Source organism: Neofelis nebulosa, chromosome 1 (assembly GCF_028018385.1).
Source record: "Neofelis nebulosa isolate mNeoNeb1 chromosome 1, mNeoNeb1.pri, whole genome shotgun sequence".
Taxonomy (NCBI): domain Eukaryota; kingdom Metazoa; phylum Chordata; class Mammalia; order Carnivora; family Felidae; genus Neofelis; species Neofelis nebulosa.
Genome location: NC_080782.1, coordinates 172347870 through 172367157, shown reverse-complemented (window position 1 = coordinate 172367157; position 19288 = coordinate 172347870). Strand labels below are relative to the sequence as shown.

The 19288-nt window shown below is 39.0% G+C and overlaps 1 protein-coding gene across 9 annotated transcripts in view; it reads left to right on the top strand.

The window, feature by feature from the left end:
* PCCA (propionyl-CoA carboxylase subunit alpha) overlaps positions 1-19288 on the top strand; it is a 418714-nt gene that overhangs the window by 217442 nt on the left and 181984 nt on the right. For all 9 annotated transcript variants that reach the window (XM_058743649.1, XM_058743656.1, XM_058743625.1 and 6 more), the window contains one exon: positions 4558-4668. In XM_058743649.1, the coding sequence (XP_058599632.1) occupies positions 4558-4668 (111 nt within the window). The remainder of the gene's footprint in view (positions 1-4557; positions 4669-19288) is intronic.

Sequence of the window (19288 nt, the reverse complement as noted above, 5' to 3'; positions counted from 1 at the left end):
GCCTGACCTCTTTCAAGGAGTCTTTTATTTTAAATTCTTGCCTACTGCGTTTGGCTTTCTAAGCACTCGTAGCATGTTGCTTTCAGTTGCTCTTCATTTTCATCTACCCAAATATCACCTGTAGTAGACGAAGATGTCACATTTTTGCAATAATTTGTGAGGTATACTTGTGTCATCAGATGAAGTTTCTTACACCTTCCAATACTTTCCTCGTAGAAATACACATAATCACAACAGCCCTTCAACACATGAGTGGTTGAATATTGGCTAAGTCATTACCTACAGAGCAAGGTTGGGATAACTGCATTACCCACAGAGCAAGGTTGAGATAATTTGGGGCATGTGCTATGAAAGATACTTATTAGGTCATTGTCTGTATGTGATAACTTCTTCCTTGGAAATTTATGTAGCTAAAGGAATACCATTAATATTTTAATTGGGAACTTTCTCTAAATGTTTTGAAGCAGTTTGAATAGATTGAAAATTGGCTTTTATAAAGTTTTTAGGCACTTGGTATTTTCTGAGTGAGGAACAGATAATGCTCAGATTTTTGCGCATGTTTGCTAACATTGTCTAGTATAGAGAGATGCATAGAGAAATGCCTAGTTGGTTGGCTCAGAAATAGGAAATCATATTGGAAAGTATGCCCTTCTCCCCCATATGTATACATGAGAGTACAGGGTAACCTGCCTTAACAAAGATTCTTAAATACAGTAGTATAAATAAGATAGAATATTATTTACTTCTCATTTAACTGGCTGGCTGGTCTGTGCTGATGGGGCAAGTTTGTGTCCTGTGGTTCTGTGGTCATTCCAGGAGATCCTCCCTCCCCCCCGGCCAACATGTTGCTCTGTTTCACCTTCATTTCCAGAGCTGAGTTCCTGCCATATCAGGAAGCCCATAGGAAGAGGGAGGAAAGGAAGCCCAAGTAATTATTCTTTTCAAGTAAGCGAGGCTGGAATTGGGCGCATCACTCTAACTTCTAGCCCCTTGTCTGGAAATCAGTTTGTCAGGTCCAGCTGTAGGACAGACAGGAAAATAGAGTCTGTGTCTGTGGAATCTTTTGTTCTGCTAAGACTCTTGTTACTGTGTAAAAAATGGAAATCACATTTTCGGTGAAACCCGCAGGCTGTCCTATTTTTAAACATATATTACTATTACAATTTCTATTTTACTAAACTTTAGATAAATGATTCATTCTCTCTAGATCACAATTTCTTAGTTTTAAGTCTCTTTTCTTTGTAATTTTCTTATTCTGTGACTGGTTACTGAAAGTTCCCCCAAAGCAGGTACTATAGTGTTACAGTGTTTGCTCTCATATTTTTTTCCTGTGTGTGATATCTAGCTGCCACATGACCAGTAGGTTTAGAATAAATGTTGATAGGTGTAGACTAATTTGCTCAGAATATCAACATTGTTAAAAACCTTATAGCCAATGTCCACAACCTTTCTCAGGGAAGGGCTAGAGTGTAAATAGCTTAGACTTTTGTGGGTCATATGGTCTCTATTACAACTGATTGACTCTTGGAGCACACACACTGTATGTAAACACTGCTGTATTCCAAAAAAACTCGATATACAAAAATAGGGTGTGGTCTGATTTGTGTGCTGAGTTTGCTAAACGCCGCCTAGTAGGATGTCTATGTTCTCTGGATAGAGAGGTGTAAACTTTTGAGGAACTGGATTCCTATAGGATATGAAACTGGAAGTTGGGGAGGGAGGTCAGTGCTGAGGCTTGAAATTCAGTGCATATGCCCTCTGATGTGTTTTTTTTTTTTTTAAGTTTGTTTATTTGGGGAGGGGGAAAGGGAGGGGCAGCAAGAGAGAGAATCCCAAGCAGGCTCCACACCTGCAGCACAAGCCAAATGTGGGGCTCGAGCTCCCGAACTGTGACATTGTGACCTGAGCTGAAATCAAGAGTCAGATGCCTAACGGACTGAGCTGCTCGGGCTCCCATGTCTGATGTTGATTAACTACACATTGTCTTCTGCTGTGTATCGGTTCTCATGTGAAAGGATAATAATGAGCACAACACTGATGCATGTTCCTGAGTGCCTGGCATTGCCTTAAGCATTACCTCATTTGTACCTCATGACAGTAATGCAAAATAGGTCCTGATGTGATCACCACTTAACAAATGAGGAAACTAAATATTTGAGAGGTGAAGTAGCTTACCCAAGGTAAGAGGTAGATCTGGTACTTGAGCCTGAGGTTCTGATTCTTTGCTTACTTTGGAATTATTATTTTTTAAAATTATTTATTTTTTTGGTAATGTTTATTTTTGAGAGAGAGAGAGACGGACAGAGTGCAAGTTGGGGAGGGGCAGAGAGAGAAAGAGACACAGAATCTGAAGCAGGCTCTAGTCTTTGAGCTGTCAGCACAGAGCCTGATGCGGGACACGAACCCACGTACCGTGAGATCATGACCCAAGCTGAAGTCAGGCGCCCAACCGACTGAGGCACCCAGGTACCCTACTTTGGAATTATTTTTATAAAAATGAGCACTCTACAAGACTTGAATAGCAAGATCAGAATCAGGCTTTCTAGGTTTGTTATGCAGCAGAATGGTATGATGAGGACTGTGCTGTCTGAAATGGTATAGACGAGTATGGAAGTGGGTGAAGAAACTGGAAGGAATTAGCAAACCTCTCATTACTTCAGCTCTATCATACTCCAGTCCCCTGCTCCTCTTGTGGAAGCCTGATCGAATTCCTGCTCTCCCTGGATTTGACATGCCTCTCATCCTCCCTTTTATTCCTCTTTACGTCTTTGTAATCTGCATGACCAAGATCAAATACTCCGTTCATAAAGCCCTTCTATCTCACAGAACTCTCCCGATACCTTTCGAGTCCCTGTTGTGGCAGTTAGCTATTGTAACATAACTTTGTAGTGGTCCTTGTGTTCCAGACTCAGTGTTTCCTGCTGGATCACAAGCTGTTCTGTTCTTTTTTTTTCTTCTTTTTCTTTTTTTTCCCCCCTCCTCCTTTCTTACTACTCATTGAAGTATACTTGACATGAAATGAACTTCTCGTATTTATTCAGTTTGATGAGTTTGGACATATGTATTCACCTGTGAAACCATCACCACAATCAAGATGCTGAACATTTCTGTCACCTCCAAAAGTTTCCTCATTGCCTTTGGAATCCTCGGTGTCTCTACCCCTGTCCCAGTGCAACCGGGTGATCTGCTTTCTGTCACTGTAGGTTTTTTAGCCTTTTCTGAAATTTTATATTAATGGACTCCTACAGTAGTCTTTTTAAATTCAGCATAATTATTTTGAGATTCATTCTTGTGTTTTTAGTAACCCCTGTCTTTTTATTGCTAAATAGAATTTCATTGTATGGACAAACCACACTTTGCTAATTCATTCACCTGTTGATGGACATTTAGATTGTTTCCAGTTTTGACTATTGTAAATAAATTAATAACCTATGTGTATAAGTGTTTGGATAGTTTACCTAGGAGTGACTTGTCTGAATCATATGTATGTATAACTCTTTAAGAAACTGCCACGCAGTTCCAAAGTATTTGTGCCATTTATATCCTCACCACAGGGTGTGACAATTCTACTGTTTCACATCCACACTGATAGGTGATATTTCTGTCTTCTAACCTTTAGCCACTTTTTTGGGGGGCATCTCATTGTGTTCCTTTGATGATAGCAATGTTGAACAACTTCTTAAAAAAAGTTTTATTTATTTTTGAGAGTGCACAGGTCGGGGAGGGGCACAGAGAGGGGGCAGAGGATCCAAAGCGGGTTCTACGCTGACAGCAGTGAGCCCGATGTGGGGTTCGAACTCGCAAACCCTGAGATCATCACGACCTCAGCTGAAGTCAGACGTTCAACCGACTGAGCCAGCCAGGCTCTCCGAACAACTTTTCATTTGCATATTTTCTTTTGTGAAATGTGTTCAGATCCTTTGCCATTTTTTACATTGTCATCTTACTATGCTGTAAGCATTCTTTATATGTTCTAGATACAAGTTCTTTGATATGTGTGTTGTGCACGTTTTCTCTGTCTGTGGCTTACCATTTTGTTTACTTAACTGTATCCTTTGAAGCAGACTTTTAAATTTTGATGAAGTACAATTTCTTTTTTTATGGCTCATGGTTTTTGTGTACTACCAAAGAATCTATTGCCTACCTCAAGATAACAGATTTTTCTACTACATTTCCCATAAGTCTTGAAGTTTTAGGGTTTACTGTTAGGTTTGTGATCCAATTTAGGTTAATTTTTGTGTATGGTGTGAGTTATAGGGCTGAAGTTCAATGTCCTTTTTCCCAAATGGACATGTTAGTACCATTTACTGAAAAGACATTTGTTACCCTATTAAATTGACTTGGCAGTCACAAGCTTCTCAGGCTTACATTTAGTATTTTATTGCTACCACAGATTCAGACCTTTTTTGTTGTTACTTGAAGTTAAGGAGATGGATAATCTTGCCTGGTTCTTGCTAGATAATAAGACACAGATGATAAATTTCTCTAGATAGTAAGACTTAGATTTTTAACTGACTCTTTGTTCTCTAATTCCATCTGATATGTTTTTATTTTTAGGTGTTACACATAATATTGCATTGCTCCGAGAGGTGATAATCAACTCACGTTTTATAGAAGGAGACATCAACACTAAATTTCTTTCTGATGTGTATCCTGATGGCTTTAAAGGTTTGTGTGCATTGAAGTATTTTACTGTATTAAAGTTATTATTTTTATACTTTATTATAATGTATAATTTTTCTGTTTTGAAATTAAGGCCTCTGGTCTATACTGTACTTGATTTATTAACAGAGTATCCTAGACTATTGACATTCATAATTTTGAGTATTCATGAATGACTCATGAATGTGCAGTAATCCATAATTTTGTTGAGTGAGAAATTCAACTGTAATGAACATTTTGGCCTCTTTTCTCTGCTGCCTTGCTATATATAGTTAAACCGGAAGCCCCATCAAGGGAAAAGATCAGAATTATGTTTTCAGGGTTTCCATATGCTTTTATGTCTGCTTGGCTAATGTGTCTGTGATGGTGATGTGTCATGAAACAGTAGGCAGAAGCAGACAACAGGTGAAAACTTGAGGGAACTTTTAGAGCAAACATGCTTGCATACATACATTTGTGTAAATGTCTATATGTGTACATAGATGGTGTTGGATCCCATTATGGGGAAGAAAATGGCATTTAAAATTTGTAATTGAAGTTGATTACTATGTGCTATACATTTAGCATCAGAAAATGTTACACATTCTCAAGGGAACTCAGAAATTTACTTAAAACTTAACATTGCCATTTTCCATGATAAACTTACTATATTACATTTCTGTTTTGATAGGGAATTATCAGCATGGACAGTGTAATTCTATTCATGCTTATACAAGATAGGAACACAGTTTTAAAAATTGTTAGAAGTTGTTAGAAAGGACCATTAGCAATTATTTCATCTCATCCTTTATTTTTCCATGTGAGGGAACGAAAGCCCAGAGAGCTTGATAAGGCTAAATGACCAGTAGTATAATAAAGCCAGAAGCTGAACTTAGTTTCCACCTCCTGTTTCAGTACTCATTCAATTGTGCTAGGCTTCAAAATCACAAATCATACAGGTTTTCAGAGTATGCTGTATGTTGTTGTTGTAGAATGCCTGTAAGCACTTTAAAAGTACACACCTAGCTTTGCCCTTCTTAATGTGGACCTCTCATTGTCTTCCTTCACATTATTCTCAGGTCAGTCCTTCTCTGAATGGCTACTATCGCTTGTTCTTCAGATTACTCTATTTCCTCCTTCCTATTTTTCCCTACAGCAGGTATCTGATATTTTAAACTGTATCATCTTTGATTGTTTGATATATGTGCCTGAAAGAGACAGCAGGAAGTGGCCACTGAAGTTAATCCAGGATCTTCTCCATATGTTTGAGGCTGGGTCATTTTGTCCCTTTGGGATTACCCGTCTGCTTCCCATCTGTCCAGCTATCCTAGGCACTGTTCACAGGCGAGGATGTGTTTTTATGACTGCATTAACATTTTCTATTATATATGTTTATTATCCCAAATATATTTGTGGACTGGAACAGTGTTACTAAAGGTTCTGAGGTTGACCTTTGGAATGAATTACTGTGACTAAAACCAAAAAATAGGATGCACAGGAATGTATTCTTCATATCTGCTTATTAGAGTCTCAGGTTGAAAAGCTGCTGTGCATTTATTTGAAAAATAAATGAAAACTGGGGAAGATGTTATTTTGACTCTGGAGTAAAGGGAAAATGAGGAAGAAGATATTTTAGGAACTATAATTTCAGTTGGCCTGTAATGAACACTTTGGACTTTTTTCTCTTTTGCCTTGCTACAGTTTAACCTTTAGCCCTGTCAGAAGAAGAGATCAGAATTATTTTTCTCTTCTGGAAAGCTGCAGATTTTTAACAAAAATTGGATTCAACACAAGTAATATACCACTAATTACACCTTTTTCTTTTCCATTTAATTTAGTCAAGTATTTCTATTCCTTTAAAAGCGGTGTAACCAAATCAGTATGAGTTGCTCCTTGGTGAGTCACAGGCAGACACCACACCATGGTTTCTGTTGCACAGATCTGTGCAACAGGATAATAAAATAAAGAGAACTTAATTTGCAGCAAATGAGGAGATCGTGGGGAATAACTTCCAAAGCTGTGACTCTCTGGGCAAGGGTGAATGAGTTCCTTCTATTTAGGGTTAGGATGAATATTTAGATAGGGAGCTTTGTCATTGTATGTAAAGGCAGGCATAAGGTCTCATATGTGCCATAAGGAAATATACCTATGTATACATTGTTTGTAAATGAGGCTTGTTCCTCCTTTGGTGGAGATTTTAGTATAATGAGGTAAAGGTAACTGTCAGTCATTCCACTGCCCATCTGTGCAGGTGCAGGTTGGGGGCAGGGGGTGGTGGCATGGTTAGTTTTAAACTGGTCTGGTTGGTCTGGCTGGCTGGTACTCTGGGCAGTTGTTTTGGTTTCCATCACTGAATATTATCCCTATAGGGTCTTTTGTCTGAGTTAAGAGATACGCTGGAAAGAAGAGTGTAAGGAAAAACGGGGACAAAGGTTGGTGAGCACAGGAAAGTGGGGAGTAAAGGTCATGTCTTGGGGTCTAGCTGGTGATAGTGGTGAAATGAAATTTGGGCTGTAGCATTGCCTTTGAGAATTCAGTCATTAAAATCATCCAACAAATAATTGATGCAGGCTCTAGAAGAAAATGGAAAGCAAATAATATATTTTCCCTGCACTTAAGGAGCTTACATCACAAGGTAATAAATATGTAACGAACTAACCGCTACAGGACAAAAGAAGGGCTAAATGAAGATGTAAGGAAAGTGTCTTGAGCACAGAGAAAAACCACTTCCGATTCAGGGAATCAAGGATGGCTTCCAGGATGAGGTACCATTTAGACCATTGCAGCACTTCCCCAAGAACTGTTCTGGGGCACTGCTCATCTGTGCCCAATCCGTCCTCTCTGATGTGATGCCGGTAGTTTGAAATCAGCCTTGGAGAGAGTATTTACAGTGAGGAAACTGTCAAAACCTGCACTGGTGCATTTCTTCTTTCACACCCGAGTTGATTATTATCATTTACCAGCATACCAGCATCTGGTCCTTTGACCTGACTGTACAAAGGAAAAGGCTTACCATGTAGGGAGGAAGACCTAGAAGAATCGCTGAGGACAGGCGGTGCTGTGTTAGAACTCCTGTGAGTCAAATGACAGAGTTTGCTGAAAAATGGTAAGAACATTTAAGGACATGAAATCAGAGGAGAGAGACTTTAATAAAGTATAAAAACTCTGATTTTTAGAAGTGTTTCAGCAAAACGAAAGGTAGGATGGTCACTTTTAAGAACTAAATTAGTGACCCTAAGGAATAAGGGTCCTATTCCCTTATTCCTTACACTTTTACTACAGGTAAAAAGGTAGAAAGGATGAAATAACTTGTGAAATAAGAGATGTGGAGGGATGATCCAAGAGATTTTGTATGTATATAACAGTTTCATGAAGAAAAGATGGACAAGTAAAGGAAGGTTAATTTTAAAAGAAATAATAAGGGAGATTTTTGTTTCACTGTTCTTGAGAAAGCCTTGATGTGTTGTTGCAAAGATTCACTGAGTTTCAGACAAAATTAATGAAAAAAGTAACTCTTCTAGAATATCAAGAATAAAAAGTCTTTAAAGCTTCTAGAAAGAAAAAAAAAGCACCGAGTTATATGCAGAGAATGTAGAATGAGATCATCTTCAGATTCCATAAACTGGAAATTAGAAAATCTTAAAATATCTGATTCATTAGAACGTACTTGACCCAGGAGGTACTATACCCAACTAACATATCTTTCATTTCTCAATTATGAAAAGAGATTTTATTTATTTAAAATTTTTTTGTTTATTTGAGAGAGAGAGAGAGAGAGAGAGAGAGAGAGAGGAGCAGGGAGAGGGAGACAGAGAACACCAAGCAGGCTCTGCACTGGTAGCTCAGGGCTTGAACCCATGAAACCATGCGATCATGACCTGAGCCAACACCAAGAGTTGGATGCTTAACTGACTGAGCCACCCAGGCGCCATGAAAAGAGATTTTAAAATAAAGATTCAGAAATATGTCATTATATATATTTTGAGGAAATTACTGAAGAAAGTGCTTTAACCAATATGAGGTAAAGATGACACCTAAATTATACCCATTTTCCCCAACCAATGAATTGAAGTTTTTATTACTTTTATTTTTACTATTTATTTATTTTTAAGTAGGCTCCACACCCAATGTGGGGCTTGAGCTCATGACCCTGAGATCAAGAGTTGCATGCTCCACTGACTGAGCCAGCCAGGTGTCCTGAATTGAGGTGTTTTTTGTTTTTTTGTTTTTTTTTTTAAAGACACAAGCCCATAAGGAAAAAGAGAAGAGATAGTATTCTGGAAAATGAAGAGCCAAAAAATGATTCTTAACTGACTTGGCAACCTAAGAAAGTTGAATCCTAATCTGACAGTGTGAAAAATTGAGAAGTTGCTCATTACCACCATGGAACCCTTTAGTAGTCTTAGCTCCTATTTAAGTTTCAGGAAGCTTGGGAAATTTCTAAAGATAGGACTATTGGTCTAAAAATCTCTGGAAAAATTTTCCATATCCCCTCCTTCACTCTTTAGAGGAGGGTGGCTCTCTCCTCCACTTTGGCAAAGACTTCGAAATTCTTCTCTTTGGAGAATAAGATGCCCTCTGCTCCAGGGACACCAGGCACAGTTGGACAGAGGATTGAGTGAATGTGGACATACTGAATGTGGTCATACTGAATGTGGTGACGCCCCGTCTCCCAACCCGTCCATGAAGCCTACACACAAAGCAAATGGTCAGCAAAGCCACATCCCAGAAAGAGAGAACATGCATAGCTCAGGATCAGGACATCTGTCAGCATCATTTAAGACAACACTAGTTTGAAAGGGAATCCCCAGATGACTGTTAAAAATAGATGATAGAACTAAAGCCACTTAGGAGAACACTGATCAGGCTTCTGAAAAACTGGGTCATGCACATGGAGTGATAATTGCATGAGGTTTACAGAGGTATATCACAGACCTTGTGGGTGCTACTATGTGATTTGATCTGCACGTAGTAACTACCAACTTAATGAATAAGGACGGGAGAGCCTAAATGTTGTTTGAAGTTTGGGGTTTTTGTTGGAAATTCTCCCTCCACACTCCCCAACTCCCTCAAAGGCTAAGAAGGTGAGGGCTAATTGTGAAGAGGAAGTTTTTCTCCTTTCTTTCACAAATATTTACTGAGCCCATTAGGTAAAAGGTAGTGTCTAGGCTCTGACACTAATAAATACTGAAGAGTATTTATTATTATTATTTTTTTAACAGTTATTTTTGAGAGAGAGAAAAAGCATGGGGGAAAAACAAAGGATTCGAAGCAGGCTCTGTACTGACAGCAGAGAGCCTGATGCAGGGCTTGAACTCACAAACTGTGAGATCATGATCTGAACCAAAGTCTGATGCTTAACCAACTGAGCCACCCAGGCGCCCCCTGGAAGGTATTTTAAAAAGCGTAAGGGTTTTTAAATCAAGACCTGCACCTTTTTCCAACCATGTCTTCTGCAGAGAGTATGGTAGAGATTTCAAGCCTTAATGCTCTTGAAGGTTTCAAAAGATGGGTTTGAGAAACCCTTAGAACTCCTCCCAGGCTAGGGTTCTAACTTTTACGTGGAGGTGAGTTGCTGCTGTTGAAGATGGCTCTTGCTAGAGCTTGTGAGGCTGCATCTGTCCTTGCATGCCAGGCTGGAAGTTCTTGGTCTTTCTGCCTCACTGTTTGGACCCCACGGACTGCCAGGGTCATGCTTGTGAGTCTTCTCAATCAGGGTTGGCAGAGGTGAAAAACAAGGGTCAAGTTGCAGTGCTCCCTTAGTTTACCTTCACACTTGAGAAAGGGATAGGAAGAATCTGAAAGAATTTAAATACACTTTGTGTCCCAAAGTTCTGGGTGCTTAGGATTCATCGGTAAGCAGAAACACTTGCTGCCCGCATGGGGTTTACAATGCCAGGAGTTAGCAGGCAGCATGGGTCCTCATCCCCCTCACCACAACTCTCTCTGTAGGTGTTTTCAGATGTGAACCCACTCACGGTCGTCAGTACAGTGCACTTGCCTTAGCTTGTTCACCTACAGCTGGGAATTGAATGCAGGCGTGTCTCATTTCAACACCAAACCAGCACACCAACCCCCCTTATCCGAGCTGCTATACTCTTGTCTGGATTTAGAACAGCCTTCTCATAGCCCTCCCTCCTGCCGCCATTGCACTTTGTAATTCATCTTCGCCCAGCTGCCAGAGTTCACTTTTAGAACCAAATCATATCTTCCCCCTCCCTTACTTTGAAAGCCCTCAGTGAATGAATGGCTAAACAAATAGCAGTATATCCATGCTATAGAATACTACTGAGTGTGAGAATGAAAGAAACTGTGATTCACTCAAAAGCATGGGTGAATCTCAAATATATTAGGTGCAAAAGAAGCCAGACAGGAAAGAGTACTTACCCTCTGGTTCCATTTAAATGAAACTACAAAAGAGTTTAATTGCCTGAGGTCAGGGAGGGAAAGGAGGTCCAGAGGTGTTGATTGGAAAGAGATGCAAAGGAGCATTTTGGAGTAATGGAAAATTTGATATGGATTGTTGTGGTGTTTATATGGGCATACGCATTTGTCAAAACTCAATTGCTTATTTAAAATGGACCCATATATTGTATGAAAATTGTACCTCAGAGTTAAAAAAAAAAAAAGTACCTTTGTTAATGATATCCATTACAATTAGAATAAAATAAAAAGTGATGGCTTACAAAAAAAGTAGGTGCTAAAAAGGTGTTGGGTGGAAATTCAATAGCCTTTCTTTTTTTGACAATGTATGTATGTATGTATGTATTTATTTATTTATTTATTTCAATATATGAAATTTATTGTCAAATTGGTTTCCATACAACACCCAGTGCTCATCCCAAAAGGTGCCCTCCTCAATACCCATCACCCACCCTCCCCTCCCTCCCACCCCCCATCAACTCTCAGTTTGTTCTCAGTTTTTAAGTCTCTTATGCTTTTCAATAGCCTTTTCTAATTAAAAATTCTTTGAAATAAAAACATTAAATTAAATTTGATTAAAAATGTACTTTATGAAAACTAAAAAAACCCTAGTTTTAAATGATGAAATGCTAAAAAAATTTCCCTTAAAATCAGGAACAAATGAATTCTGTAAAGTGACGGTCATTATCAATCATTTTTATTGCTTTGGAATATCAAAAAGACCAAAAAAAAGTTGGTTTAAATATTTTGAAAATAAGAAAATTTTCTTTTTCCATATATAATTGTGTCCCTAGAAAACCCAGAAGATACTACTAAAAATTTCTAGACTTAAAACATGTCTGTCAAGGTGACTGAATGCAGCAAGATAAACATGCAAAGTTAGTGTCTCTTCTCTGTGTTAGAAAGAGCCAGTTTGAAATGAACCCTGTTCATATTAATTGTAGCGTCTTGTAAAATAGTCAAGAGAAATTTAATAGGGAAGACATAGAACCTATAGGACTCTGTAAGCTGTAAAAATATTGTTGAGGAGAAACAAGATGTGAACAGATGGGAAAACATCAGTTATTTTTTTTCTTTCAAATTTTTATTTAAATTCAAGTTAGCTAACACATAGTATAATATTGGTTTCAGGAGTAGAATTTAGTGATTCATTGAATACCCAGTGCTCGTCACTTAAGTGCCCTCCTTAATGCCCATCACCCATTTAGGCCATCTGCCCACCCAACCCCCCTCCAGCAACCCTCAGTTTGTTCTCTGTAGTTAAGAATCTCTTATGGTTTGCTTCTCTTTCTTGTTTTATATTTTATTTTTCATTCTCTTCTGTGTTCATCAGTTTTGTTTCTTAAATTCCGTATATGAGTGAAATCATATGGTATTTTTCTCTGACTGATTTTGCTCAGCATAAAACACTCTAGCTCTACCCGTGTTGTTGCACATGACAAGATTTCATTCTTTTTGATGGCTGATCAGTATTCCAATGTGTGTGTGTGTACGTACACACACACACACACACACACACACACACACACACACACTACATCTTCTTTATCCATTCATCAGTCCATGGACATTTGGGCTCTTTTCATAATTTGGCTATTGCTGATAGTGCCATTATAAACATTGGGCTGCATGTAACCCTTTGAATCACTGTTTTTGTATCCTTTGGATAAATACCTAGTAGTGCAATTGCTGGGTCTTGTGTAGTTATATTTTTTTACTTTTTGAGGAACCTCCAAACTATTTTCTAGAGTGGCTACCCCAGTTTGCATTCCCACCAACAGTGTAAGAGGGTTCCTCTTTCTCCATATCTTTATCAACATCTGTTGTTTCCTGAGTTGTTAAATTTTAAACATATCAATTATTGTTTGGGGACTCAATAGTATAGGAGTGCCAATCTATCTCAGATTGATGCAGATTTTATGTCATTCCAGTTAGATTCACAAGGTCCACTACATTAAATGATTTAAAAGATTATATGTATTCATAAATTTCTGAAAATAGCAAATTATGAAGAATGATAGAGGAAAATTGGTCTTCCATGTTTTAAAATGTACTGCCAAGCCTCTGCATCTAAACAGCATGATATAAAGTGGAGGAATGGGGGTAGGATGCCTGGGTGGCTCAGACAGTTAAGTGTCTGACTCTTAAATTCTGCTCAGGTCATGATCTCATGGTTCGTGGGACGGAGCCCCATGCTGGGCTCTGCACTGACAGCAGAGCCCACTTGGGATTCTCTCTTTCCCCTCTCTCTCTACTTCTCCTCCCCCGGCTCATGCTTTCTCTCTCTGTAAATAAACATACATTTTAAAAAATAGTTTAAGAAGGGGCGCCTGGGTGGCGCAGTCGGTTAAGCGTCCGACTTCAGCCAGGTCACGATCTCGCGGTCCGTGAGTTCGAGCCCCGCGTCAGGCTCTGGGCTGATGGCTCGGAGCCTGGAGCCTGTTTCCGATTCTGTGTCTCCCTCTCTCTCTGCCCCTCCCCCGTTCATGCTCTGTCTCTCTCTGTCCCAAAAATAAAATAAAAAATGTTGAAAAAAAAAAAATAAAAAAAATAAAAAAATAAATAAAAAATAGTTTAAGAAAGGAAATACTTGAAAGAAAACAAAACAAAAATGGCTAAGTATGTCAGTGTAATGGAATAGGGAGCTCATAAACAGAAATTAGTATATGTGGGAGTTTTTTCTTTTACTCTATATGAAATGTTAGAACTTTAATTTATGCCAAATTAAAAAAAATGAGTCCCAGGCAAAGATTAAATGTAAAACATAAAAACAATTAGAATAAAACTGAGGAGTCTAGTTACTGTCTCGACATTGGAGTAATCTTTTAAAAGAATAGTGCAAACATTTCTAATGAAAACTAATGATATGACTGTGTTCTGTAAAATTTTTCTGTACAATGTTCTGTAAAATTTATTTCTGTTTGGCAAAATACTAAGTGCTAATTGAGCATATGTAAAGAATTCTAATTGGCCCATAAACTTGAAATTGAAAGCTGTTGTAAAAAAGTTTTCTTTTTAAATTATTATTGTATGGTCAGTGTCAATTAAATGGCTAAAACATAGATTATTTTTAGATTTCATATGTCAGTCAAAAATTACTTCATGAAATTTCAGACATTTTGTAATTAAAAAAATTACTATGTCTATATTATACCTTGGAAGTTATGAGGATAATAAATACAACTACTTTTTAAAAGCTAAAATGAGTATTTTTATATATTATATATTGTATACTATATGGATCTATATTAGACTATAAGCATACTCTAATATTAATGTCTTGTTTTGAGCCATAGCATGTTTTTTTTTTATTTTTTAATTTTTTAAAAATTTACATCCAAATTAGTTAGCATATAGTGCAACAATGATTTAAGGAGTAGATACCTTAATGCCCCTTACCCATTTAGCCCATCCCGCTCCCACAACCCCTCCAGTAACCCTCTGTTTGTTCTCTATAAGAGTCTCTTATGTTTTGTCCCCCTCCCTGTTTTTATATCATTTTTATTTCCCTTCCCTTATCTGTTTCGTCTCTTAAAGTCCTCATATGAGTGAAGTCATGTGATATTTGTCTTTCTCTGACTAATTTCGCTTAGCATAATACCCCCTAGTTCCATCCACGTAGTTGCAAATGGCCAGATTTCATTTTTTTGATTGCTGAGTAATACTCCATTGTGTGTGTGTGTGTATATATATATATATATATATATATATATATATATACACACACCACATCTTCTTTATCCATTCATCCATTGATGGACATTTGGGCTCTTTCCATACTTTGGCTCTTGTTGATAGTGCTGCTATAAACATTGGGGTGCATGTGTGTCCCTTTGAAACACCTCACTTGTATCCCTTAGGTAAATACCTAGTAGTGCAATTGCTGGGTCATAGCGTAGTTCTATTTTTAGCTTTTTGAGGAACCTCCATGCTGTTTTCCAGAGTGGCTGCACCAGCTTACGTTCCCACCAGCAGTGCAAAAGAGATCCTCTTTCTCTGCATCCTCGCCAACATCCGTTGTTGCCTGAGTTGTTAATGTTAGCCATTCTGACAGGTGTAAGGTGGTATCTCATGGTGGTTTTGATTTGTATTTCCCTGATGATGAGTGATGTTTAGAATTTTTTCATGTGTCAGTTGGCCATCTGGATGTCTATTCATGTCTTTTGAAGTGTCTGTTCATGTCTTTTGCTCATTTCTTCACTGGATTATTTGTTTTTTGGGTGTTGAGTTTGATAAGTTCTTTATAGATTTTGGGTACTAACCCTTTATCTGATATGTCATTTGCAAATATCTTCTCCCATTCTGTCAGTTGCCTTTTAGTTTTGCTGATTGTTTCCTTTACTGTGCAGAAGCTTTTTATTTTGATGAGGTCCCAGTAGTTAATTTTTGCTTTTGTTTCCCTTGCCTCCGGAGACGTGTTGAGTTAAAAGAAGTTGCTGTGGCCAAGATCAAAGAGGTTTTTGCCTGCTTTCTTCTCGAGGATTTTGATGGCTTCCTGTCTTACATTTAGGTCTTTCATCCATTTTGAGTTTTCTTTTTTTTAATGTTTATTTTTGAGAGGGAGAGAGAGACAGTGTGTGAACAGGGGAGGAGCAGAGAAAGAGGAAGACACAGAATCTGAAGCCCGCTCCAGGGTCTGAGCTGTCAGCACAAAGCCTGATGTGGGACTCGAACCCGTGAACCGCGAGATCATGATCTGAGCCGAAGTTGGATGCCTAACCGACTGAGCCACCCAGGCGCCCCTATTTTTGAGTTTATTTTTGTGTATGGTGTAAGAAAGTGGTCCAGGTTCATTCTGCATGTCGCTGTTCAGTTTTCCCAGCACCACTTGCTGAAGAGACTGTCTTTATTTCATTGGATATTCTTTCCTGCTTTGTCAAAGATCAGTTGGCCATACGTTTGTGGGTCCATTTCTGGGTTCTCTGTTCTGTTCCATTGATCTGAGTGTCTGTTCTTGTGCCAGTACCATACTGTCTTGACGATTACAGCCTTGTAGTATAGCTTGCAGTCTGGGTTTGTGATGCCTCCTACTTTCTTTTCTTTTTCAAGATTGCTTTGGTCATTTGGGGTCTTTTCTGGTTCCATACAAATTTTAGGATTACTTGTTCTAGCTCTGTGAAGAATGCTGGTGTTATTTTGATAGGGAGAGCCATAGTATGATTATATAACCTCTAGTCAAAGACTATCTCAACATGGCTCTGATATTAGACCAAGTCCTTTACATTTTTATGTCTTTTATCTCACAATTTATAAAAGATATCATTTTAAGAAAAGAACTAAAAAAACTGTCCTTCAGTTTTTTGGGGTGTGTGCAAAAGAAAGTGATTATGATAATGAAAATCATAACCTCTTATTAGAGATGGTATGATGACTTGTGGTTTGTGAGTTTGAGCCCTGTGTCAGGCTGTGCTGACAGCTCAGAGCCTGGAGCCTGCTTTGGATTTTGTCTTCTTCTCTCTTTGCCCCTCCCCTGCTCATTCTGTCTCTCTCTCTCTCTCTCTCTCTCTCTCTCTCTCTCAAAAATAAACATTTAGGGGTGCCTGGGTGGCTCAGTTGGTTGAGTGTCCGACTTTGACTCAGGTCATGATCTCACGGTTCATGAGTTCGAGCACTGCATCGGGCTTTGTGCTGACAGCTCAGACCCTGGAGCCTGCTTCGGATTCTGTGTCTCCCTCTCTCTCTGTCCCTCCCCCGCTCGCACTCTGTCTCTCTCTCTCTGTCTAAAATAAATAAACATTTAAAGAAATAAACAAACATTTAAAAAATGTTAAAAAAAAAAAAAGATGGTATGAGATCCATCTCACATCAAGAACTTTGAAGGAACTATAGGTGGTTAGCCTGGAGAAGAGAGGACTCATTAATATGGAATAATGCAGCTGTAATCAGCTTGACCCAGCAGTTGAGCCCTGGCCACTGATGTGTGTTTATTTGTTGACTGTGTCTAATACACAATGGGTCACTTTTGTAGTTGGTAGGGCATACTATATTGATCACTCTGGTGAAAGAGTCAGGTGATGAACTAATCTTCATCTCAAAGCTAAGATTCAGTCAGGGCCACTTTCTGCCTTGGATCAGCTTTGGTCCAGGTGGTTAGGCTGGATTTTAGTCTAACTTAGTTAGGAACAACATTTGGATCATGGATTGCAAGACACCAGGACCAGCTGCGCCAGAGATTTCAGCAAGGAAAAACCTGAGGGCATAGTAATGTAGAACATTCAGAAGAAGTCCAGGGTCAGAGCCAGGGCAGACATGTTGTGGGTATCAGGCCATAAGAGAACAACAGGAGTCAAGGCCCCACTGATCTGTGATCAAGAGTAGCCTTATGCTAGAACCATTATCATAAGAATAGTTATGATAGAATATCTTCTACACTGCCACTTTGGACCTGAAAAGTATCTTTTCAATGTGGCTAGATACTCCAAGGATGGTCAAGATATAAAACCATTTTAATGAGTGGCAGAGTGTGTAACTGCAGTCTATATCCTTCAAGATGGGTAATGTACAAGCATAGGAAAGAATAGAATTAGAATAGACTTATTCAAAATTACTTCAGATTGGAAAAGTTGGGTGGAAGTCACAAAGAAACAGTTTGACTCAGGGTGCCTGGGTGCTTCAGTTAGTTGAGTATCCAACTCTTGATTTCAGCTCAGATCATGATTCCAGGGTCGTAGGATTGAGCCCTGCTTGGGACTCCGTGCTGAGTGTGGAGCCTGCTTGAGATTCTGTCTCTCCTTGGGGCGCCTGGGTGGCGCAGTCGGTTGGGCGAGTCGGCCAGGTCACGATCTCGTGGTCTGTGAGTTCGAGCCCCGCGTCGGGCTCTGGGCTGATGGCTCGGAGCCTGGAGCCTGTTTCCGACTCTGTGTCTCCCTCTCTCTCTGCTCCTCCCCGTTCATGCTCTGTCTCTCTCTGTCCCAAAAATAAAAAACGTTGAGATTCTGTCTCTCCTTCTGCCCCTCTCCTATGCTTGTGCCCTCTCTCTTTTTCTCTCAAATAAAAATTTTTTTAAAAGTTTGGGGCCCCTGGGTGGCTCAGTCAGCTAAGAGTATGACTTCAGCTCAGGTCATGATCTTGTGGTTTGTGGGTTCGAGCCCCGCATTGCGCTCTGGGCTGGGCTGACAGCTCAGAGCCTGGAGACTGCTTCGGATTCTGTGTCTCCCTTTTTCTCCCCCCCGCCCCCCGCCACTTGCATTCTGTCTCTTCTCTCTGTCAAAAATAAACATTAAAAAAAAGTTTGTAGAAGCAGTCTGATTCAGTATGAGAAGTAACCATCTATTTAGAAATCTTTGAGTTTGTCACTTTCCAACTATTGGGGTTCTATCAATCCTAGATAACCATCTATCCAATAGTGCTGTAGAAGAGGCATTCGCACTGCATGGAGGATGAAATAGATCATCTCTGAAGCACTACTCTGTTAAAATTACCTGAGAGATTCTTAAGTTGTGGAAACAAATTTAAATTGTAGAAGTAGATAAGTTTTCAGCAGGCTTATATCAGATAGAAATTTATTGGGAATTAGTCCTTGGTAGAATTTGCAAATCTGTTCCAGTATCAATAAAAGGATTAAAATTGATATACATTGTATCAATTTCTCTGTGAGATGTGATGAATAATAGTGAGTTTTATTTGGGAATCTCCTTTCTCAATATTATCTTAGTGCAGCTAGCAATTAGACCAAATGAAACACTGAACCAGTGTCCTACAGAGGAAAGGATTCTCATAATGTATTGCCTTTTTCCCTGCTGATGACATACAATGTGCAAATGTGTCTAGAGGAGTGACTGTTTCAACCACTGTAAGAAATCTCTTCTGCATCTTGATTAGTGTACACACATCCACAAAAGATTCGGGGTGCAAAATGTTCACATAATTTGTCTTTATGGTCATGACCCACTAAACTGGTTTCATGAACTACTTGAGTGGTTTGCATTATGCAATTTGGTAAACATGTGTCTAAAATAGTTCTATTCAAGCTGAGATCTGTAGACATGCAGCATCAGCACCACCCTGAAGCTTGTTTGAAATGCAAGTTCTTGGGCCGCATCCTAGACTTACTACCAGTCAGTCTCTGCAGATAGAGCACAGGAATATCTGCTTTAATGCAGGTGATTCTGATGCACAGTGAAGTTGGAGATCATTTTACTGGTCCTCTTTATACTCCAAAGAGCTTTTGTGGTTATATCCGTTGATAGTTGCCATATTATAAATTAAAACTTAGGAGCTTCAG